Source organism: Psammomys obesus, unplaced genomic scaffold, assembly GCF_907164565.1.
Source record: "Psammomys obesus unplaced genomic scaffold, mPsaObe1.curated_primary_1811, whole genome shotgun sequence".
NCBI classification, from domain to species: domain Eukaryota; kingdom Metazoa; phylum Chordata; class Mammalia; order Rodentia; family Muridae; genus Psammomys; species Psammomys obesus.
The window spans coordinates 17,688,667-17,714,654 of NW_026595981.1; the positions used below are offsets into that span (position 1 = coordinate 17,688,667).

The 25,988-nt window shown below is 39.4% G+C and overlaps 1 protein-coding gene across 1 annotated transcript in view; it reads left to right on the forward strand.

The window, feature by feature from the left end:
* The window catches only part of Ca10 (carbonic anhydrase 10), a 528,017-nt gene that overhangs the window by 88,693 nt on the left and 413,336 nt on the right, over positions 1-25,988 (forward strand). Inside the window, exon 2 of the mRNA XM_055620147.1 lies at positions 4,932-5,006. Within this exon, the coding sequence (XP_055476122.1) occupies positions 4,932-5,006 (75 nt within the window). The remainder of the gene's footprint in view (positions 1-4,931; positions 5,007-25,988) is intronic.

Sequence of the window (25,988 nt, forward strand, 5' to 3'; positions counted from 1 at the left end):
TCTAAAGACCACCTACTCAGCACAGTTCCTCATTTGACTTCTTGACAGGGCTCCAGTTGAATGACAAGAAAGGGCGAGGCTGTTCATTGTACCTACATGGTATGAGGATCTCAAGGTTCCCTTCTGGCTGGAATGAAATTCTGTTCAGTGACGAGTTGATCATTTTATTCTGTGTCACATGGCTTTTGTCCCTTGCACTGCTCCCCCATCACCACCTCATTTTTCTTACTAGACTATATAATGCTCAGGTATATTTCCTTTGTGAAGAAGCCCTCTCTTTGTCCTCAGCCGTGGTCTCCAGGTCCCTGCAGTGGCCCTCTGTATTGAAGCTAGGCACTGCCACTTCGTGCTGAGCCTCTGGACTCCCTGTTCTTCTGCCTTCTTTGTCTGTGTATGATTTTTATTGTTTTCTTCTGCTGAAAGTTTAGTTCCTTTCTTCAGTCACCTGCCTCAGAGGATGACTTCTTTTCCACTATCCTTATGTTACTCCTTAGAGGGTCTAGCTGTTTGAGTATGGATGTGTGTGGGTATTGGCTGCCATCCTCTCCCTTTGTGTGAGGTGTCTCTTTCATTTATTTAGATAAAACATTGTCCTCTGCTTAGCATTCCATATAATACTTCACTGTAGCTCATTTAGAAGACACAAATAATGTTATAAATAGCCCCATAGGTCAGAGACTGTCAACAGGGTGTCACCATTCCTAGAGAAATATTTTAGAAATTAATGAGGGCTCTTGAGAGTGTTATAATGAAAAAGGTGCAATTAGCTCCAACAAAGGAGGGTGGTGGTGGAATAGACACTGTGAGCTCTCTAGTACATTAGACAGTTCCAAAGAATGATAAATGATCCCATGTTCCAGCAGACATTTAAGTGAGTGGGAAAATGTTTTATTTCTCTGAAACCACAGGCTCCACTTTGCATGTAAACACAAACAATCTTTGACAGACTTTTACTAACTGCTATTCTTTACCAATACAAATACTCCATAAATAAAGACAAGATGCCTTCTTCATTGTCTTGGAAAATCACCTCTTTAGGTGAGGCCATGATTCTGAAGGCTCCCACACAATACTATATTATTTGTACATGTTTTGGTCCAGTATCCAGTTTCTTCACTTTATGTTCAAGTGTGTCATTCTCAAATGTGTACATGTTGAAACATACAGTATTTTATTATAAACTATGTTTGCTGTAATTTTCTTGGGGAATTGTAATTGTAATTTAAATGTTACATTCATTATATATGTTTTCTTTTTTTTAAATTTTATGTGTGTAAATTAACAGCCACGTCTTTCTTTTTTAAATAAGGGATAATAGAGGAAACATTTTTTAGGGCGTATGAGCCAAATGGCTTCTCTTACAGCTTTTTCAGACATGTTACTGCCAAAGAAAGGAACTGGTGGGTAATGTATAAGCAAATGAACTCAGTGAGAAGCCAAAATGATTTGTGAACACTGAAGTTTAAATTTTATATAATTTTCACATCACAAAGTAATTGCTATTGTTAACTTTTTTTTCAACCATTTAAAAATGTAAAACCATTCTTGGCTCTTGAGCCCTACCCAAGTAGGCAGCTAGACATGTCTTCCTAATAAGAACTAGTTTCCTAATCACTGCTTTATAGAATATTATGTGCAAGCTTCTACAAACTGAGATAGTTGTATGATAAATCTTTGATTTCTTGATTATGCCATAAAGTTTTATGTTGAACTTTTGAAATATGTGCAGATGATGGAGGCTCACCTCAGTACCTTAGCCAACTGTCATCAGAAAAGTTTCTTCTTGCAGTAGATGGGAATCAAAACAGACACACACAACTTGATAATGTGTAGAGAGAGAGGGACTTTGGGGCACTCAGCCCCAAATGAGATGTCTGCATCAAATCCCTCCCCAAAAGGCTCAGGGATCTACGGGGAAAAGAAGGTGAAAAGGTTGTAACAGAGTGGAATTATGGATCACTCCCAGGAAATAAGAGGCGTGATGCAAATATGAATTGACAGAAACGGTTGCAACATTCTCAAGACAGTTTAAGCCAGATAGGGTTGCAGCACCGAGAGGAGGAAGTGGACATAGGGTCCCTCCCATAATCAAGAAACTGTTTGCAATTGATACCTGTTGACAAAGGGAAAATTAGTTTTGTCAAGTGGAGTGCCACTGCTGATATCAACCACACTTCATGGCAGGCCCCACGCTCAGTAATTGGCCAACACAAAATTAAATTATGTTTTTCTTTTGTGAACTGTTTTTGTTGTTGACTTTTGCTTGTTTTTGTTTGTGCATCAGCCCTTTCGTATCTGGAGACACTGCTCCCTTGGAGTTATCTGTAACTTCTGCTTCTTACAATCTTTCCACTTTCTCTTCCTCATACATCCCTAGGCCTCGAGCGGAGGAATTTTAGGACTGAGTGCCCCAAAGTCTCCTGCTCTCTACACATCACCCAGTGGTGTATGGTTGTCTGTCTCTGTGGTTTTTATTTTGTTTTACTTTGTATTTCCTGTTTTTGTCTATTTTGCTTTTATTTTCACTTTTTATGTCTATTTTTTTTTAAGACAGAGATAAAGAACATAAAGTTGGTAGGGAGGTGGGGGGACCTGGGAGGAGTTGGGGAGGGACAAAGACATGATCAAAATATATCATTTCCAACAATTTTTTTTTGCTGTTGTTAAAACAAAACAAAACAAAACAAAACAAAAAAACTATATTGCAGCTAGAGGGTGGGGCCATGCCTTGGTGGTTAAGAGTGCTCACTGAGTTCAGTTCCCAGCGCACACATCAGCTAGCTCACAGCCACCTGTACCTCCACCTCCACAAGTTCTGATACCCTCTTCTGGCCTCCACGGTCAAGCATAGAGGTGTCATATATCCATTCAGATAAACATAAATTACAAAGAAATTTGTAAAGTAGTTTGGCAAAATCGTACATAAAACACAAATTTCTGAATCCTTTCCATGGAACCTTCCCAAAATCATGAAAGACATCCAAGACAGTACCCAACATCTGGCTCTCAGAGTAAAGAAAAAAGGCTATGTATTTTTTTTAATTTAAATTCACAACAGTTCTGATAAGATAAAGCATGTATGAGTTTCAAGAAGACTGAGAAATTTCTGACTAGAGTAAGAAAAACTTCCCTGAGTTATCTCTGAGGCAAAGCTCATGGAAGAAGTCCGTGTCGAACGCTTACAAGCTCGTGGAAATGCTTGCCTTTTCCAGGCTGGCTGCAGGACCGGCAGAGTCCGAATCAAATTTCATTTAATAAAACATCAAGGTTTAGTTTTGATCTGTTTTGATAGGTTATATTATCTGTGAATCATATTTAATCTGCACCCAGCTAAGTGTTATAAAGTATTTCAAAAAAGAAAAAGAAAAAAAAAAAAAAGAGGCCATCAGGCTGACTGTATTTTGTATCATCTATATTCATGTCATGGAATACTAAGCCTTTTGAATCGCTTTCTGCTCCTGTGGCAATGACCTTCAATATATTGAGGCAGAGGGGGACATGGTATCTATCATGTAGTGCCAATGCTCGGGGGGAGGGGTCATCAAAAGGCTTTCTGAATTTTTACCCATTTTTCTATAGCATAGAGGTATGTTCTTTGACAGTTTACTTAGTGGTTTCAAAATCTGATGTCTGGAGCTGATCATGCCTTCAGGAACTTTTGAGTGCAAAGGAAACATCTGGACTCTATACCACTTGGGGATCCAGAGAGCCAGGAAATCCAGTAGATGCTGCAGCATCTGCTCCCTATGCCGAGCAACTTGTGGCTGATGTAGTTCCAGATCTTCAAATCAGTTCTTCGTCACTCTTCTGAATGTTTCTAAAGTCTCCAACCCCGCTGTTGGTTTCAGATTGGATTTCTCTTTTATTTGTCTTGTGTCAATGACTATTCTTCAAACATGGTGTTACCAGCTGCAAGTTTCCAGTCTCATAGGCATGCAAAAACAGTAAGAATGCATCAGGAACCTTGAGGGACTTAGCAAGTCCCTTGTATACACAAAGCCTTGTTTTCAAGCCGAATGTCCTGTGCCCAGTCTTTGGAATGCAAGATGATGCATCTCAGAATTGGGACTTTTGAAAATGGAAGTTGGATAAAAGTGAGATGATAAATAAAGGTTTAATGCTTGTTTTATTCAAAACCAATTACGAGTTTGGTTGCATCTCCTGAGTCTTCAATATAATTGGGAACTGAAATAACAAATATAGTTTAATAAAAACAAGAACAGTTTTACACATGAATCCAACAAGTGGTGTGTGTGTGTGTGTGTGTGTGTGTGTGTGTATGTGTGTGTGTTGTGTATGTGTGCATAAGTGTGTCTTTGCAATGCATGTGTGTATGGCTGTGTATAGAAGTCAGGAAGAGAGCAGCTAAATAAGCCAATACACAATCAATGTCTCTTTACTGCCATAAAAAAATCCAAACACCTTGAGAGCTTGTTAGGAGGTTCTAGCAGGAAAGCACAGCCACTTCTGTCCCCTTGACCTAAGAAGATGGGTCCTTCTGTACTTGAGAGAGGTCATCCTCCTCAAGTGAATGTGCAGCTTTGGGAAGCATACACACTGATGTTTTGGGAAGAGGTTTGTTGTTGTGATTTTTCTTGTTGCTTTTTTTTTTTTTTTTTTGAGAAAACTTTAACCCGCATGAGTAGAGAGGTTTATAGAATCTGGAGAGTTGGAAACAGGATAGAATATAATTAAAATATATTTTAGGAAAGGGCCTTTTAAATAAAAAAATTTTAAATATTCAAATAACCATGACAAGAAATTTACACGCTAGTGGTACATGGGAAGGAAAAAAAATAAAGGAGATTCTTTGGATTGTGGCTTTCAAGTAGGAAAAGGTAATGCTGTGAATATTTATGTTTTTGCTTAACAGCCCAAATATTGCTCCTTTGCTGTATCCTAACACATCTTCTTGTTTGTTTCTCCTTTAGCTCAACAGAATTCACCAAAAATCCATGAAGGCTGGTGGGCATACAAGGAGGTGGTCCAGGGAAGCTTTGTTCCAGGTACACTCGTATTTATTTTATCTAGTTTTGTTTGTTTGTTTGTTTGTTTTTTGTTTTGTTTTTGTTTTTTTTTTAAGAATCATATTCCTTAAACATTTTTAAGGAGGTAAAAACACTTAAAACCCATCCATCAGCTTATCACACAGCACCTCATACCTATGTACTAGTGAAGTAACAACAACAACAAAAACAGAACTTGGATGGACACCAACGTTATTTCTACAGCATCACATTCACTACATGCCCTGGAATGCATGGGAAAGCCAGCATAATCTAACTTAATCACTGGAAAATTATTACAACAGCAGAAGGTTTGTTGTGTGAGCAGCAACTTAAACAGAAGGTATTGTTCTCTTGTGTAAGGCTGCAAACTAGGGTTCTTCCATCAATAGGAGAGGAGGATAGAAGACTGGGAGCAGAAGCTGTTGGCCCACACTTGGTAAAGCAAGGAAGAACTATTCTCCACATTAATGAAACGGGAAGTCCAAACAGACTGACCACGACAGTGAAGCTTGCTGGCATGCATGCTGTCACTGATCTCACTGCAGTAGCATCCATGCTCAAGACAAAGCAGATCAGGCCAAACACCGTCTAAAAATAACAGGTCATGTGTAAAGGCAGGCTTTAGCCAGAAACACACTGTGACTTTATTTGAGAAGGAGAGCAGAGGGCAGTATCTCTGCCACTTCCCTCACTCATAATGGTCCTATTCTTGACACAATAGACAGAATTAATAACCTGGTATTAACTGTAAAAAACATAGGCCATCCTGCAAGACATCAGAAGGGACAGAAGCAAAGGAGAGAGCATGAGTTTAAAGGAAGAAAGGCACGGGAGGGTGACATATCCTGCGGTGTTTTTAACTTACTAGATGCGAGAGAGACAGAAAGGAAGCACTCAAGAGCACCAATGTATGGTCCCCACTTGTCCCTGGTGCTCAGAACAGAAGATCAAAAGAACCAGCTGAGAGTTCTGAACTTGGTGACAGGTAAAAAAATGCTCAGTGTCCCAGGTCATTCAGTCCATTCTTGACTGCTCCGCAGTTTTACTTTTCTATTTCTTCTGTAGAGTTTTTCATATATACTGTACAAAGAGAAGGAACTTGTAAAAACCCGTTAAGCATCTCTATTTTCATTTCTGTCATGGGACAGCAATAAGTATTGCTGGAGTGTTTTCATTGGAGAAAGACGCTCGTGATAAAGGACAGAGGGTGACTCAGGAAAAAAGCCACCTGGCTGCTAAAGAGCCTCAGAGATCAACATTCCTAACTTCATAAATACACCATGGCATATGGCACATTGCTCTTTAGCCCAGTGTGCACAGAAACTGAATTTAATTCACCCGGAAGCTGCCAGATTTCTAATAACAACCATGCAAATTACATGCACTGTGTCTATTTAAAGAGGAATAGATACCTGTCCTTTTATATTTATAGTTAGGGACACCCCTCTCTATTATATAAAATCTTTATATTGTGTCAAGAGAAACTGTTTTCCATGTTCATGATAGCTCAGAAGTTATATTAGTCATTATATTCTTTGTTCCTCTGAGTCTGGTATTAGACCAACTCAGGAGAGTCCCTCATTTCTAAATCACTCCTTCCTCTGTACAGCACACCTATGATGATTGCATTATCCTTAGATAACAAAGTTTGATGTCTGCAACATTTTGCCTCTTTGCCTTATACTATTTGTTTTTGTTTTTTAATATCCGTTTTATATGAGTTCAAACTGTCACCTAGTTTGGATTGTTTTATGCTTCTAGGACCATGGAAAGGAATTTTTATTCTTGCTTTGATGCTGACTGAGGCATTTTACTTTTCTTCATTTCCAGCCTGGTTTGCAATCAAGTTGTAGCTATAGAACTTGTGATTAAGAGAAATACATAAAGGCCACAGCAGTGGCAAGAGAAGGGTTAATTTGGTGCCAGAGGCATTTATGCAACACTTTCCTAATGCAGAGCACCTTGCTTGGGACTCATGAAGGGAACTGGCACATAGCTCTTACTCAAACTAAACTCAGCATCTAAAGGGCAAGATAGATAGCCATACAGTCATGGCTCCAGAGAGTCAGTGCTGTCATAGGACTGATAACCATGGTTCTGTCTGTGTGGTGTGGATCAGAATTTCTTGTTAACCAGTTCACAATATGCCTTCTACTGCCCTCATTCTCAACAGGCTCTGCTTTGCAGGAAAAGCTGAGATTGTTTGACTATTCATCCTCCACATAGCTAATGTCTATCTACAACAACCACGGTGATTTCCTACTTTTTTTGCCAGCAACATTGTAATAGTTAATTTATATAATGGCTAGAGTATGCTAACAGACATTTGGCCAGAAATTTCCCAATGTTGATATTGAAGTTATTTCTAGGTGAAAAGAACTTTTAAAATCGGTCTCTAAAAAAAATCATATTTTGATTATCTATCTATCTATCTATCTATCTATCTATCTATCTATCTATCATTTATCTCCTCCCAAATCCTTCCTTCCATTATTCCATTAGGTCACTTTCTTTTAATAACTGACCAGCAGCCAGAGCTTATTGGCAGAGTCGAACAGTTCTTGAGTGGGGAGTGAGGATTGAAAGAAAAATTAATAAACCAACACACACTGCACATGGGATCTGTAGAACTGTCACACACCGGTTTATTCCAATAATCCCTTTTTATAGAGCGAAGCCCCTTCATACAATGAAGGGGTTCATGCAGAAGTCAAACTTGTTTACCTTGACCACCTGTTAGTGTAATCATCAAACAAACAAAAGGAAATGAAGTTTGGCAAAAGCATCCTGCCTATCCTTGTCTCCAGGTAACCGCCAGGGTGAAAGCATGTTTTCGACAAACAAGCAGCTCTCCACAGGTCTCCCTTTTTTATATTTAAAATATTGATCATAACTTAAGAGCTATGGGACAGAAGACTGGGCCTGCTTTAGGCTGTCTCTCGTAAAAGACATATTCTTATCTGTCATTGGTACATGAATTCCTTCATTCCTGCCCTGTCCTGAATTGAATATTCTTCAGAGAGATCTTACCCATTTTGACTACCAACCTCCACTAGGGTAGACACTGGAGTTTAATCTTATGCAGATCAACTTTAACTTTAATAAGCCAAGTCCTATAACACTTCATAAAAGTGACTTAAAAGATGATCCCTTGTCAGAATACCAAGCCTGAGAAACATTCACAGGAACCATATTGAACAACCAGAACCTATTGTCCATTTGAAAGCTTAGAAATACAGTTTATTAGTTTACATTGATGGCAAGAAACATTAAAGTCTGAGTCTTGTATAACATTTCCAAACAACAAAGCATGGCAAGCTTCCAAATACAGGTCTGCTGAAACCCAGAATCAGACCAAAGTCCCATAGTCAGTCCTCTTTTTCATTCATGAGAACTGTCCTGATTACCAGACCAATCAAGTCCAGTCACAAAGTTTCTCTCCGGAGCAGAATGAAACAAAGGTGAGTCAGGAGCATAAGCCCAATACAGCTCTGTTCACCATCAGGACAGAATTTACCATGATCAGCAGCAGGGACATCCTCCTTCTTATGAACATCACCTGCAAATGGAACCAGCCTTTCTGGGATCCACCTGGCTCCTTCTGCGCCCTTCAGAAAAAACATAAACATGCTCTCTTTCCCATATTAATATAGGGTCGGGGACCCCTGCCGTGTTCCAGTCTCAGTCTCTTCTTTCTCCAAGTCTGTCTTATCCTGATCTCTCCCAAAAAGGATATGCAAAACTGAAATAATCAGTGAAAAAATTATTTGTATATACAAACAGAAACAAACTCAAATGGTACCCAGAAGCACTTGGTCATTGTGGCTTCCTCCATTTTCAACATAGAAAATTGTCTTTTAAAAAAATCTCAAAACCGTTCCCTAAGGACTTTACTTTCTTAGACCCAGCTTCCCTTTCAGACCTTACCAGTTCAGACACTTTAGGCTTCTCAGTCTCTGGCTCCTGCTTCCAGGGAGAGGTATTTTTTTTTTCTGCCTGTCTTACAAGATCCTGACCCCTTTTTCACTCTGGGAAGTAGTTTGGTCCACAAATGTTTGCTCCTCAGACTGGAAAGAAGCCCTTCTTAACGGTATTTTGCTTTGTGCCTTGGCTTGCAAAGTCTGGCTTTGAGAAGCTTCCTTCCTTGTTGAAGAGCCACCTTTTTTTCTCTATCTAAAAAACTGCCTCTCTGGGGTTTGTATGTATCAATTTTTGTTTTTCTGCAGCCTGCTGGAGGCATTGCTGCTCTGCAGGGGTTCTGTCTAATCAGGAATCTGTGAACTGCTTTTGCTTTGTTTTTAAGGAACAGAACTGAAAAATTGCTCTATAGTTTTACTTTCCATGTAAATTCTTGCTAGAATACTGTAAATTCTGCCATACGTTGATACGCCATGTATTGTTTGGAATAGTTCCAACCCAATGACCAATAAGCTAAAGAATGAATATCTAGGAAAACCCTATGTATTATTTAAGCCATTTTATTATACTATGTGTAATATGTGTGGGAGGGGTGGAGAGAGAGAATATATGTGGACACACAATGCTATATGTTGCATATGTGGAGGACAAATAATTTTTTTAATTTTTAATTTATTGCAATTTAGTCACTATGTATCCCAGATGTAGCCCCCTCCCTTGTCTCCTTGCAATCCCACCCTCCCTCTCTCTTCTCCTCCCATGCCCATTCCCCAGTCCACCAATAGGGGAGGTCTTCCTCCCCTTCCATCTGACCCTAGCCTATCAAGTCTCATCAGGACTGTCTGCACTGTCTTTCTCTGTGGCCTGGTAAGGCTGCTCCCCCTCAGGGGGGAGGTGATCAAAGAGCCAGCCATTGAGCTCATGTCAGACAAAGAACAAATTTTAGAGTTGGTTCCCCATTTCCATCATAGTGTCTGGGGATTGAGCTTAGAATGTCAGGTTTGTATGTTAAGTGATTTTACCTGCTGAGGCATCTCACTTGTCCCAAGCCTTTATTTTTTATGGACCATCTTAGGTTTAATTAACCACGGAGCTGCCTCACCACTCATCTTGTTCAGTGAGTTTATAAACCTCTGGCTCATTGAGGCACCTTGTGTTGGGTACTCTGTTACTTTCTCTTCAACGTATTTTTCTATATTCAAGTGTCCAAGTCTGAAGGAGAGAAAGAAGCTTGAAAGGCTTGACAGTGTTCAGTATTACTCAAGAGGGAGAAGGATGAGAGTGGAAGGAATGTCTGACAATACAGACAAAGAACAGTGAAATCTACATTGTCTTTGAATAGCATTGGATTCTGCCTTGCTAAAAAAAATCACCTAAGTAGATTAGTGAAGAAAACAGAATGCTTGGCTGCGATGGGTTATAATAAGGTATTTTTGTTTATGACATTGGGCTTTGGACACCACTTCTGGAAAAGAAAGGCCAATCAAAGGGGTACTGCAGAAAACTAGCTAAGGTAGAAATCAACTCCATTCCATTGAAGATAATAGACAGAAACAAGTTTGCCTTAATGGTTCAGATGACAAACTTCTCAAAAAGAAAGAGTATAAAATAAAGACTATGGGTCCCTCCACCACTCATGATGAAATGTTGATGGACTCAAACTATTCGAAGTTAAAAGTTGTTATGGGAGAGGATGCCAGTTTCTTCAATGGCACAGCCATAGATAAGTTGCACAGGCTTCATGCACTAACCTCCCACCTACCTTCAGGCATGTAAGTCTTGTTAAACTCGTGAGCCACCCACAAAAGGAAGACATAAAAGCGGAGAAGGACTTGTTGAAAAGAAGTACTCCAATAAAAAGGGGAGGGAATGGAGAGGGAAATGGGGAAGGAAAATGACTGACATTCATTGCATAAATGTATGAAACTATTAAATAAAAAATAAAAGAAAATATATATAATAATACACACACAAAACAAACAGTGATAGGTTAATTATGCTGTTGGGGAATTAGCAGAAAGTTTGTTTAGTAATATTTAAATTACACTTATTATATAATAAAATATCTCTTATAAATATATCACATATATATATATATTTAGTGTAAATACACACATGTCTTTAACACAATTCTGGAATATGTGCCAAACACTGTTTATCCACATTCTACTTACATTACAAAAATGAACATTTTCCCTTTGGATGAGACACTATACTATGGAATGTTATTGGATAAAGAGATGACATAACTTCTGAGGCTTGCAATGTGGTAGGTGAGTCACTTGCTAAAAGTAATATACAGCCACTGGACACCCCAATATCTGCAACATGAGCTAAGGTTTACAAGGAAAGTCTCTTCTTTTGAGCCTGAAAGAATCTGGGCTTGCTTCCCTCTGAAACGGTGAATCACAACCCATAGATTATGTATTTTTTTCCAATCCTATAAAGCTGTGGAGGAGGTGAAAACAAGTCTTAGAGTCTGTCTCCTGCTAAGGCTCACTCCAAGCCACTAGGCCTGCTTCCCTCAGCACACTGATCCAGAATGTTCTCCCTAGACCTGCTTTGAAAAAAGTTATATTTGGCCATGGAATATGATTCTAAAGAGCTTACTCTGATCTCAGTCATTGAAGGCAGTTGGAGAAAGATAGATAAATAGACTCCTCTCATAAAGTATTTGGAAGTTTCCAAGTCTGAGAAGGCAAGTAGGACACCCCAGAGGGACACTGCCCTGAGGATCGGTAGCACTCTACCGGGAAGGAAGAGAAAAAGTATTTCAGAAAAAGAAGCAAGATAGCCAAAAGCCCAGATTTTTTGGTTCTGTTGTTCTGCTTGTGGAGCTCCAGACCCTTCCAGGTCTTTCCATCTCCCCCTTCTTTCATAAGAGTCCCTCTACTCTGCCCAAAGTTTGGCTATGAGTCTCAGCATCTGCTTTAATACCCTGCTGGGTAGAATCTTTAGGAGACCCTCTGTGGTAGTCTCCTGTCTTGTTCCTTGTTTTCACCTTTTTTTGATGTCTATCCCATTTGCCTTTCTGAATCAGGATTGAACATCTTACCCAGGGTCCTCCTCCTTACTTTGCTTCTTTAGGTGCACAGATTTTAGTATGATTACCCTATATTATATGTCTAATATCCACTTATAAGTGAGTATATACCATTCCAAGACTGATACTTTAACCAAAGACCATTCATTGAGATGAATGGTCTAAAACCCCTGGAACCTAGAACCCCTGCACAGATGTAGTCTGTGGCAGCTCAGTCTCCAAATGGACTCCCTAGTAAGGGGAATAGGGTCTGTCTCTGACATGAACTCAGTGACTGGCTCTTTGATCACATCTCCCTGAGTGGGGGGCAGCCTTACCAGGCCACAGAGGAAGACTATGAAAGACAGTCCTGATGAGACCTGATAGGCTAGGGTTAGATGAGAGGGAAGGAGGTCCTCCCCACCAGAGGAATGGGGGAGGGGTATGGGAGGAAATGAGGGAGGGATGGAAGGTAGGATTGGGAGGGGATGAGGGTGAGGGCTACAGTTGGGATACAAAGTGAATAAATTGTAATAAATAAAAAAATATATTTAAAAGAAGATAGCCGAAATCTTGAAAGCCTGGAAAGGTGACTGGCTCCTTGGAGCAAGAATAGCTCTGGGCATTCAGACCAGAGAGCAACAGGGATCTTTTAATGAAGTGATGTAGCAATTGAAACTCTGGACCCTGTAGGCCCTGAAGAACCAAGGAAGAAGTTGACAGTATTGTAGACTTCAAGTAAAAAGAGGTGTGAGCTAAGACAGAGACAGTGAAGATTCCAAGAATAACCTGGCTTTTAGGGGTAGAGTCCCCTCATCACTTGCACCACCAGGATACAGCACCGGCCTTCTCTACAACAGGCACTAGACACCTGCTATATTGTCTTGGGTTAAGAACAGACACATAAGAAAGAAAAAGACAAAAAGAAAGGTTTGACTGTCTAGATAAATGTTCCTCAGCCCTTGAAGTGACCAATATAATGAAAATTAATAATAATACAATAATAATAATAAATAGTAAATAGATACTGTGGTACAAACTCCCGTGAATAATGGAGTGGAAATCACTGGGGTTTTTTTTCAGTGTTATTATGTGTATAAGGAGCATGTGTGCAGGTGTGTGTGTGACACTGCACTTGTGTTGAAATCAACAAACAAATCTGTGGACTCGGTTCTTGCCTTGCACTTTTATGTGTGTTCTGGGGATCAAAGTGGTGCCATCAGGCCTTCATGGTGTGCACTTCACCTGAGGAGCCATCAAGATGGCCCAACAGTGTATGTTTTAAAGTGTGATAGATATAGCCTGGAGATTTGCAGGGAATGCCTGCCTGCAAAGCCACAGGAAGCTAGTACCAGAGGTTAGCAAGGATGCTACCAGTCTAGTAAACGGACTTAGAGAATTATTCCAGGCAGAAAAAAAAATAAAAGCCTGTGTGATGGCAAGGAGGGAAGGCTATGCCTGAGAAATAGGACAAAGATCATTGTGGCAAGTGCAAAATGACAGAGGCCACATGTTTTGATAGTGGATATGGTCAAGCAGTGACTCATGGACAGGCTTACAGAGCATACTTAATGTATGAATAGAGGTATTTGGATAACTGGGGGGACAGTAACAGTTATGAGCCGTTACTTCTCCCCGGAGATATGGAAATCATCACAGGATCATGAAACGGAGTCCTTGGGCATCAGAATGATCAACGAAAGAACCTGTCACTGTTGTTGGTATTTACGATCAGGGCAGAAGCTAAGAGATTTAATTAGCTCACCATGCCATCCTACGTTGCTTTCTCTAAAATCAACTATAAATGGCTCATCTTGGACAGTAAACTCTCCCAGAACACTATTTTCCAGCATTTCCTTGCTGGGTAGTCTTTAAATCTCGAGGCTATTAGATGAATGTAATTATCTCCAACCACCTGTGGTTGCACACTGACGTCTAATTAGCTGTGCTTCACAAAGGGCCTGTTCCCTTTGTTTAAAAAGTCTCAGGCTTGGCACTAGTGATACAAATAGCTCTTCTTTTCTCAACAACTGTAATCAGGAAAACAAACTAGAGGACAAGGTTCTTGCTGATCTAGAATGGCCTCCTGGGTCACTCATAACCCATCATTCCTCCTTTAGTAAACAGAGCCCACAATGTTCTGTTGCTATGTTAAAAATCGCCACTTACTTAATGAATGCATATTTACTATCTCACAGATTCCTTGGGTTAGAATCTGAGTCTGGCTTGGCTGGGTCCTCTATGGGGATGGCTCTGTCGAAGGCACCAGTGTGGCTGATGTTCTTCTAAAGTGATGCTCATAAAGGCCCTGAAGGGTTTACTTCCTTTCTAGCACTGAGGGCTTAGGCTCTGGAGAGTTGCTCCTTCCTATTGATTGCTGCTTCAAAGGTAGCAAGAAGGTAGTGCTCTCCCTTTGAATCTCTGCCTGTGAACTTTAGGAAGTCCTGCACTCTCCTTCATCGAAGATCAAACCCATTCACAATAATGTTGCCTTGGAGTAACTCACAGTCAGTTGATGGCGAATGTTACTCACATCTGTAAAATTTATTTTTGCTACATATAGTAATAGGATGCATGAAATTCCAACATATCAAAACCTTCCATTCATACTGAAACTGAGACTCCTGGAACCACCTAAGAATTTAGCCATACAGAAATGGCTCTCATTTCTTTGTGTAGAGGACCACAATGTCAGCTTCTAAAATACCCAGCATAGTTGACTGTGAAGTGACCATCCATCTTGCAATACTGCTATAAAATAGTATCTTCTGAAATGACAGGGTTATTATACCCATTAACTCTCAATGGCTATAGTTGCCCCCCCCCCAGACCATCCCAGTCAATATTTCAGCATAGGTGGGAAGGGCCTCACAGGCCCCACCCTTAGTCAAGGAGTTGTTGGCATTTGACAATTTCTGAGCACGGGAAGATCAGGGTTTTTTTTCATTTCAAAAATGAGCCCCCTGATATATTGCTAACGTCCCCAGTAACCAGTCCTGTACCCATGCATATAGGCAACAGTAATTGTACTCCCTGAAAAACATACACACACACACACACACACACACACACACACACACACACACACAGAACATGAATTTGAAAGGGGGATTTATAGTGACCCAGGAGATGTTGGGGGAATAAAGGTGGATATGATCAAGGAAGATTATATTCATATATGAGTGTCTCAAAAAGAAAAACAGAATTCATATTGATCACAGCATAGCATTTGAAAGTTAAGTAGAGGACATTCTTCTAAAACCGTATCTTCAAATCTTGAACTGGGAATTAACATCCTCTATAAATGATATTGCTTTCCTTTCTTTTACTAAAGACTATTTGACAAAGAAAACTAATAAAGGAAGGAAAGCAATATCTGTTCCCACCTTATCTTAGTTCCCTGCATCCCCTTCTTTCAACATATGGCTCTAGCCTCTGCTCCTATCATCATGTCACCCTCTTGGACTCTGAAACTCCTGCCTCTCACGTGTGAACTCTTGCTAGGCATGGTGGCATATACCTGTAACCCTAGGACTCAGGACACTGAGGCAGGATGAGACTAAGTTCAAAATTAAGTGAACTATGTAGTGGGGCGTTGGCTCAAAACAAATATTAAAAATTAAACTATTATAATTGTATCCAGTCCATGCATGTACATAGTTCCACTGTGCAACCTTGGAACAATCTATGAATCAGAAGATCTTAATCTAATCATGCCTTTAATGTCTCTTTTGCCATCTGCTGTAATACATTCAAAGTTTTGGGGACTAGACAGGAGATACTTTGGGAAGACAATTATTCTATCTTTAGATATATCACACATCATGTATGTGTACTTTTATAATTGCCACTTTCTTCTTTCAACCTAAACAACATTTGCGCCTATTACAATTCTTTTTTTCAGATGAGAAGAAAAGTGACGTTGTCGTCTAAATTTGTAATAGTTGAAGCAGGTCTAAATAGTAGTACACTATACAAAACACTGCCCCCTCCATACATACATGCATACATACATACATACATACTATGCCAGATTAATCCACTTAAAATTTTGCAGATATCTTCTTATCTCCAGGTAAGTGATCTCTTATACTTGAGGAGCCCTTTAAATTTGTCACCTTTAAAAAATATTTTATTTTGGAAAATCTGGGGTTCATGGAATGTTACAAAGATAATGTTAGGAATTTCAATGTACCCTTTTATCCTACATTTTTGTATATACCTTTGTCAAAATTTAGAAACCAACTTGGGCATGTGACTATCAACTGATTTACAGATTGTTTTTCACTGTCCTGACATATGCAATACATACCATGTTCTAGTCCTTGTTCCAATTTGGGTATCCCTTTGCATAGCCATGATGTCCTTATTCCCTCATGGGAGATGAAAGTCCCCAGTGTTTCTTTACCGTTACTTCCCGTTAGTTTTGAATGTGCTGTGCTGCATAGCCACTTGATAGAACATCCTTCAGACTGAGTTTGCTTGATGCTTTGCTTACAAATAAGCAGGAATGGCAGCTTTTTCAGACAGGAAGTCAGTCATTTTCACTCTATCGTCACTTCATAGGTTGTATCTCATCCATACATCCTCATTGAAGAACAGAGACAAGATATTAGAGGAATGAGAGATTTACCCATGGTGGTAGAGGAGGCAAGTAACGGCGCTAGCCATTATCAACAGGTTCTTTCTTGGTCGGTAGTATCTAACTACTCTAAAGCCCTGCCAGATGCAGAGCTTTAGGAAATCGTTTTCTTTACTTCAAAACTATAGGTGATGTTTGCTGTTTAAGAAAGGAATTGTGTCTTAATTTCTTTTGAGGATAGCTTCTGGAGTTAACAATAAACAGACCAAAAAAAAATCTATGGCACAGTGTGTGGTCAAAGAAATGGCACGTGTGTCAAAGTGGTCACTGTAACCAAGAACTGAGCTCTTGTTTTACCCACCATATCTTTTTGAACATGGAGTGGGTTGGCAAGCACACTGTATGCTCTCCCCAAGGTGATCCATCGTTTGCTTGCTTTTCTATCTCCCCATACCTCCTTTAGATCACAGAAAGGCCAAAGGTAATTAGAAAGTGCTGACAGGCTTGACTGTCAAACATAAAACCACAAGCGAATCAGTTTAGTCTCTCGGGATCTTGATTTCCTCACATCTAAAATCAGGCTATTAAACAGCATGGCTTTCAAAGATTCATTCTATCTCTAATATTTTCTGTTTTCTAAGGGGATATATGATTAGCTTGGGCGATATCAGCTGTGTTAAGAATTAGAATATTGATTTTATTACAGGGTAATTCTATGTTTCACATATTGGAGTTTGGAAGTGAAGTCGATGATGTAATTGTCTCTCAATTTCTGATCTCTCATCTCTAAAAGGAAGCAAGAATTTAATGGGCACATTCTTCTCTGCCTGAAAAGGTGCTACTACACTGAATGGTCTTCAATTACAAATAGTTTCAGTATTGTTTTATCCCCAGAAAATGGATGCCTATTGTTCAAAATGTACTTTTTTCTAGACACTGGGAATACAGATTCGAATAAACTGAAGCTTCTAATCTCAGGAGTTCACGTTTGACTTTAGAGACATATGATTTAGCCTTATAAAGTATGGGTGGCGGGTAGTACATGTGATGAGATCGTCTGGGCACATAAAGGAGAAAACAACTAATTCTGTCTTCACAGCTGAGAAATTCTCCTGGGACAGGACTTTTCCAATGTCAAGGCATTGCCAGGTAGACAAGGTGAAAATGAGCAATACAGGTGTATGAAACTTAATCGAATCTAAACTACTACTGAATACCTGATGATAACCTCCCTGCAAGTAGGAAGCATTTCTGCCTATCACCCCATTATGATGGGTCTTATTCCTCGCTTCAGAGCCAGGTAAGACAGCATATTGGATACTTAAATTGAACTATGTGTCTAAGCCATAACAATGAATATAGAAAGGGAAGAGTCTTGCTCAGGTTTACCACTATATAGAGCTCCTAAAATATCTTTCTAATCCAGAAAGCTTCTTAAACATGCATCCAAAAGATGCACTGCAGATAGAGATACAACTTCAGTGAGTATAAGAATATGCATCTGTATGCTTACGTTAGCACAAAGTTTGTTTAGGTCGAGGCATAGCTTCAAATGAGGAGTACTCCAACGTGGTGGTTGTGATGGTTAACAATGATGGTCAACTTGACAGAACCAAGAAATCACCTGGGAGACACAACACTCTGGTCATGCTTGTGAGACAGTTTCTAGACTGAGTTCACTGAGGCTCAAAGGCGCACTCCCAGGGTGGCCAGCACCATCCTGTAGGCGTGGGTCCTCGACTGAGTGAAAGTGAGAACGGCAGCTGAGCACCAGCCTTCACTGCCCTCTGCTTCCTGGCTGTGGATGTCATGTGACCACCTGCCTCAAGCACCTACCCTCTGTTGCCTTCTTTGCCATATTGGACATGTCCTCAAACTGGGAGCCAACATAAACCCTTCCTTCCATCACTCTGAACAAGCAATAATAATAAAAACAAAAGCAACAGGCTTTCACATCTGTTCTTCTCAGATGTACTTCTTTTCTGATGATCAACTCCTAGCTAATCAACTCCTTGAGATGCACTTCTGGAACTTTGGGGCTTATAGGCTCTGGTATACCAAGAGAGGCACAGTTAATAGTGGTCCTTGCTGGCTATACGTATTAGGGGTTTGCGGTTTGTACAAAACTGCGTCAAAATAATAAGGCTTAATTAAGGTTTGACTCATATTTTGGTATCCTTAGGGACTGGTAATTCTAAACATTCCAGTGGAAAAAAAATCCCCTCCTCTCTCTAAGTCCTTTTGTTGCTCTAAATTCTAAGCAGTTGCTGTATATCCTGCTGAGTTCGAGTAATATATGTATAATCATTAATTAGCATGCTTTTGTTGTTTATTCCTTAAATAGTCATGTTTACGTTTTGGAAGCAAATTGGAGGAACCCTCAGTTACCAATGAGTCTCCAACGCATAGACGCTGCTACCTGGACCTAAAGCTTTCATTTTAGTGGCTGGCTGGAGAGCAGCTTTCATTTCCACACCCCTAGTCCTCTGTATTTTAGAATGTAAATTGTTTGATTCAAACCAAACAAAAATATTATTATAGTTACAAACACAAAGAATGAGAATGTTTTTATTTTTTCAGTCATATCATTCTTATGCAACTCTGTGGAGTTTTGGTTGTCTTTCTAGCTTAAAAACACAAAGCAATGTATATTTTTCCCTTGGCAGCTTTCAATTCACACAAAGAATATTTTATTGTGAATAATTCCTTAAATAGTTAAGTCTTCTTAAATTGCTCTGAAACTAACGATGGATCAAGAACAAAGATTATTTCATTGTGAGTGCCTATTGTGTAGTTACTGCAGAAAATAATCATGTGGCTTAGAGGGAGTACATTTAAAGTCTATATTCTGAAGTCAAATATTTCAGGTGTGGCATTATACTTAGCTTTGAGCTCAGTACCTTTCCCTTTACTGAAAACCCAAAAGCAGAACTGTGGCTGCTTAGTGACCATGGAATAAATGTTCCTGATTTCTGTAAATCAAGTTAAATGGGTTCATAACCATGGTGTGGTCCCCAAAGCCCTGGCTTCCCAGCGACATAAAAATCTATCAGCCCTCTCTTTGCAGAGCCCATTTGAAAGACATACCCAAGTTGCCTCCCCAAGCCACAGGCATAGCTTCACTGAATTGCACTGTGATACTGTGGTAGTAAATAGTGCCCAGTGAGTGGTTGTGTGATAATGTGATTGTTTACATTACCCGGCAGGATGCCTTAACCTCAGGTTTGCCTTTATGTCAGGTGAAAGATAATCAAAGTCAGCACAACCCAGCCAGGAATCTTACTCCTTTCACAAAAGCACACCGGGACAATGCTTGTGTACTCTGTAATCTAGCATTCTGTAACATTCTCAAAAAAGGCAAGCTGTGCAAAATAGCTTCTGTGCATCAACTTTCCAATGTGGGAGGTTCCTACTTGGACATTTGACAGTATGAGTAAACTCACTTTCTTTCTCAATCTAGCTTGGCTTGCCTTGTCACAACCGTGTAACAATGGCTGGTGTTGGAGGCTTCGTTCTCCTCACCAACCTAGTCTAAGGCCCCTGCCGATTGTGATAGCTTTTACATACCATATCCGAATTATTCTGCCAGCACTCGTCTCCCTCCCTGGACAGAACTGGGTCTCTAGTTCCGGCCAAATGTCAAACCTTTGCCCTTCACTGCACTTTTTTTTTAAAGCAGCTTAGAAAATATCTTATTCCATATGGATTTTAGCTCCTTTTTATTGCTGTCAATAGTTTCTCCACTTTAGTTTTCCCCTTGCCTTCTTTTCTATATTGCACCTTTTCAATGTGAGTTTTGTCTATTTCCAATTTGTTCCACTGCCTTTCATACCTCCTATGGCTATGTAACGTCTCTTTATTTCCAGTCTCATGGACCTTTTTGTAGTTTCCTGGGATTTAGCCATGCTACTCTCACCTGGATATGCATACCAAACAGTTTAGAGGCTAGGATCCAATGTGAAAAAGAACAAACAGCATGTGTTACCTTGCTGAATATGTTTTCCAATTCAATCCACTTTCTGGCAAATTTCATTTTTCTTTGTATGTATGTACAATGCTTTCATCAGCCCTTCATCTACATAAAAGCCATCTACACAGTCAGTGCAATCACCATAAAAATTCCAATGGCGATCTTCACAGAACTATACAAAACAGCTCTAAATTTCATGTGGAAACACAAAGAATGATGGATAGGCAAAACAATTCTACGCAGAAGGAGCAAGCCTGAAGCATCACGTTACTTTCTTTCAAACCATACTAAAGAGCCACTGTGATAAAGATAGTCTGATACTAGCACCAAACAGAAGTGTAGAATAGTAGATTGTAATAGAACATGTGGAGATAAATAAAAACAGCCATGGACGCCTGATTTGTGACCCAAGTCTCAAAAACATAGCTGGGGCGGGGGGGAGGACTCCCTTTTCAACAAATGAGTGCTGGCAAACCTAGATATTTCCCTACCAAAAAAAAAAAAATTAAATAGTTAGAAATTTCTCACCTTGAACAAGAGTTCATTTGATCTGCAAATTTTAACTGCAAGAAAGTTTTAACTGCAGCACGGATAGGAGAAGGACCGTCTAGGCTCCATCCTTAGCTGAGGAGCCATCCACACTTGAGGGTTGGCTGAGGGAAAACAGTCATGTTCCCCTGAGGATGTGGACACTGGTAGGTTCCCTATTGCCCAGTGGTTGGCCCCACAACCATTCCTACAGGGTCAGCACTGGTTGGACTCAGTAAATTATAGGGAGAAAAGAGTAAAAATGAAGAAAAACACACGAAGTTTTGATGGAGATGTATTGTGGGGGGATATAAGGGATGATGGAGGAAGTGAGTATTGGATATGATCAGGATATACTGAATACATATATGACAATGTTCAAAGAAGGGCGAAAAGTGTGTAGATAGATAAATAAGCTGGATCAAAGCCCTTAAAATCAGTAATACATAAACTTCTAAAGTTAAACAGAGAGGAAACACTTTAGAACATAAGTATAGGCAATGGATTTCTGAAACGAACCGAGGTAGTATAGGAAGCAACCCCAAAAATTGACAAATGAGAGTGCACAGAAAGAAAACTTCTCTCATAGCAAAATAAACTATCAATAGAAAGGGAAGACAGCCTTATGGGGTGGAAGACTACCATTGCCGGCTCTAATGTAGGGGTTAATATCTAGTATAAAAGGAACTTCAGACACACCCCAAATAAACCCTGCTAATGTGTAAATGGATAATAATCCGAGCAAAAGGTCCTCAAAAGGAGAAATGCAACTGGGCAATAAATAATTTTAAAACTACTCATCGTCGTTAGCTGTGCAGATGAACTCAAATTAATTGCGATTCCACCTTCAGGGCTGCCATCAACAAATGCTGTTGATGGCATGGGGAATGGGGGCCTCTTAGCTTCTGTTGCTGAGATTGTAAAATTTGTTCAGCTACTATGGAAATCAGCGCAAGAGCATCTCAGAAACCTGAAAACAGACCTAAGTTACGACACAGCTGTACTTACTGGACATACAACCAGTGGATTCAGCAGCCTGTTACAGAGACCCTCCCACACTCATGCTGACTGATGCTTTTTTCACAGTCACTAGGAAGTGGTGTCAGCCTTTGGGCCTATCTCAGCCAGGACTTCAGTCACCTGGGATGCTTCTTCTGGGCAGTCCTTTCTCCTTCCTAAAACAGTGCACATCTCCAGACCTATCATTTCTAGAATCGAGGGCCCCTTTGCTGTCTGCAGTGTCTGTTCTCCCTCATCTCATCTCATTTTTAAAAAAGGGGGGGGGGGATTGGGGGAGGCTGGAGATATGGCTCAGTGGTTAAGAGCACTGGCTGTTCTTCCAGAGGACTTGGGTTCAATTCCCAGCACCCACATGACAGCTCAAAACTGTCTGTAACTCCGGCTGCAGGGGAATTCACACAGACATACATGCAGAACACCAGTGCATGAAAATAAATAAAAAATTATTTTAAAAAAATGTTTTCCAGCGCTTCTTCCTTTGACTCCACAATACTTCTGACAGCCTGTGCTCACTTGCTTTATGGGATTGCAAAACCTCCTACACTAGTTTCAGGGGCTTTCCAGTTACAACTCTGTGTTCCAAACTTGTGGACTGCTCTGCATCCGACTGGAACCCCTCAGTTTCACAGGGGAAGGCCAAGGCGAGCCTTGCTGAGGTGTATCTGTGACACTGTCTGTCTTTCTCTTGAAGACTCAGTTTTTCCCTTCCAGAATACACCAGAAGCACGTTCTGTTTAAATTATTTTATATTTAGAAAACATATTTCTTATATTTGTTTCTCCTGAAGAAAAAAAAAATCTTTTTCTATGGTTAATTCAGGGGAAAATATGCCTTCACTTCATAGGTATAAAGCTACATGTGTAAAGGATTATGCTAGTATATCACTTTTTCTAATATGTGGCCCTGTGAGATATCGGTAATCAGTACTGTGGTTTGTTTATACTCGCTCTTTTTAATCATGCGTTTTGTGTTTTGGCAGCTCTATTTTCCTGGAGGAATCCTTACAGTTCTCTGTCCCTCTGCAGACTAATGGGTTTCTAGGTTTGTGATTCAGCTGTCGTACTACCGTCTATTTTTTTTTGTTTTGTTTTGTTTCCTTGATAATTTCTATTCTTCCTGACTTATTGCAGTACACACTTGAACCTACTTTAAAAAAAACTCTAACGTCCAAAGTTAAGTTTTGCTGTGTTCTTGAGGTGTTATTGTTGTTATTGTTATTTTTTTTCTGCAAAGAGTGTATGTAGGAGATTAAATTTCTGAACTGTTGAGTACCCAATAAGAACTTTTTGCTTGAAATATGCTTAAATTATAGTTTGTCTACCTTCAAAATTACCACTTTTCATATTTTTAGCATCACTCTACAATCAGATCAAAAAAGTGTCCTAGATAAGAAATATGATCCTTTGAAAATAAATATTAACCCAAAATTAATTTTAAGATAATATTTTATATTTATTTTTAAAATTAGCTTACTTAAGATATTATCTTTATCCTGGAAAGTTGTCACCAGGGTGTGTCTATATGTATAATAATTGTTAATACAATTTGTCTTTTGCATAGCTAAATCTCAGGTTTTATTGGGACATATTTATTTTTCTTGGTTTGGGGAGTTTGTTTGTTTGTTTCTAATTTGTCCACTGGTCTTTAATGATAAGAAAAAAATGCCCAGAAAAAAAGTGTAAACGCATACTAGATCTTCCTGACTGAACAATATACTATCCAATTCACTCTAGGGAAACTCTCTACTATTGTTTTTTTAATGTTGGGTGATATTGGGAAGAATTATCAGCTTATATGTGAGAACTGTGGTCTGAAATTTTACTTGCTTTGATCTAAATAGGAACGGATAGAACCTTTTCAGTGTTTTATTTTACTGATGTTTTTTATTCACCATAAAACACATTTTCTGGGCTAGGGTTTGGACTGTAAAAAAGCTTGCCATTCAGGCATGATCATCTGAGCTGAAATGCCAGTGCCCATTTAAGTGGCTTGGCACAGTGATAACCATGTAAACAGTTTTGCACAGCATGGGGGGTGTGGGGGACAAAGACAGGACAGTAGAGATGGACATCAAGATGACTCAGCAAGGAAAGGCTCTGTGGTTCCCCCACATGCAAAAATGCAACCACTAGATAAATTAGTAAACAAGTAAATAAAGTGGAAAGCTATAAAGACACTAGATGCCAACCTCCGTCCTCCATTCATGCCAGCATGGATGGGAAACCCTATACATACAAGCATGCATGCACACACCACAGACATGTAATACACATGCACTGTACCCTACCCTCAAACACAGATCAAAAAAACCCACATTTCACAACTGAAGTTTATTAAGTTGGAAAGAGAATTTTGAACTAGGTGGTTATAATACTTGTAAGCCAAGATAGTCTGAGTTATTTGACCAGAAAAATAAACACTGTATATTTTAACGTTATAGTTTTAGTAATAAAGGCAAAATATTAAATCAAATGTACAGTAAGATTCAATTTTCTTTTATATGTTCTCATAACTATATGAGCAAAACCCTGGGAGGAAAACTACAAAATATAAAATGAGTTCTTTTCTAAATGATGGGATCACTTTCCTTGTTTGGACATTTCTGCATATTTTAATAGTTAAGATGCCACGAAAGTATTATTAAAATATGGATTTTTATTTTAAACTAAAGTTTTAGAAAGGAGAAATGGCTGAGAGCTTGTATTGAACCTATATAAAATATAGCATGTAAAACTCTCAGAATCTTGTAAGGTGTTTTATTTATATTTAATTTTCATCAAGAAAAATTTCCAAGTTTTCCTGAACCCATTTGTAGTTGAAGAAATGGTCCCACCTCCTGACTTTTGAAAATCACTAGTCTACACTTCCCCCTGAGCTGGGTGAGCAGCCTTACCAGGCCACAGAGGAAGAAAATGCAGATAGCCCTGATGAGACCTAATAGACTAGGGTCAGGTGGAAGGGTAGGAGGAACTCCCCATCATGGACTGGGGGAGGAGCATGGGAGAAGAGAGAGGGAGGGCAGGATTGCAAGGGTACAAGGGAGGGGGCTACAGCTGGGATACAAAGTGAATAAATTGTAATAAATTAAAAAAAATAAAATATAAAGAAAATCACTAGTCTGTTTTCTGTGAATATGATTTGCATTTTCTACAGATTTATATCTGTAAGACCAGATGCATATAGTATTGGAGGCATTTTCCCTTTAGCACTATATCTTTAAAGCTCGTTGGTACCATGTTGTTGATTGTATTGACAGGTAATTTCTTTATGTAACCCTACAGTGACTATATAGACCTATACTGTAGTTACTTACAGATGGATGCTTGAATTGCTGATTTATTCTGAACTAATTTTGCCTATCTGAAATGAAGCTACTGTGAATATTTATACAAACAGTTTCACATGTGGATATGCATTCACCTGTCTTGATTAATTACTGAGAGGGATTGTTGCATCTGTTAAGAGGATGGCATGGTAATTTATCTTGAGTCTATTCATGTGATGAATTATAGTGGTTGAATTTTAGGCGTTGAACTAACTTGTATTTCTGGTATAAACTCTTGATCAGAAAATTCTGTTTTTAAGCTATTGTTTATTGTAGCTGTTGATATTTTGTTAAGAGCTCTAATATTTATGTTTAAGAGGCATATGCTCTTATACATAATGTCTTATGTCTCCTTTTGCTATCAGGTGATACTGAGTTTAGACTATAGACCAAAGAGAGGACTTCTCCACTCTCTTCATTTTGGGAGAGAAAATAGATACTCATTAGAAAAGCCACCCAGGCTGTACTAGATACTGTTCTGTTGCTATTATAAAACACCCTGACAAAAAGCAGCTTGGAGGAGAAAGAGTTTATCATTGTCTTACAACTTCAGAGGGACAGAGTTCATCATGGCAGGAAGGACATGGCATGAGACTGGACTGACAGTCTAGAAC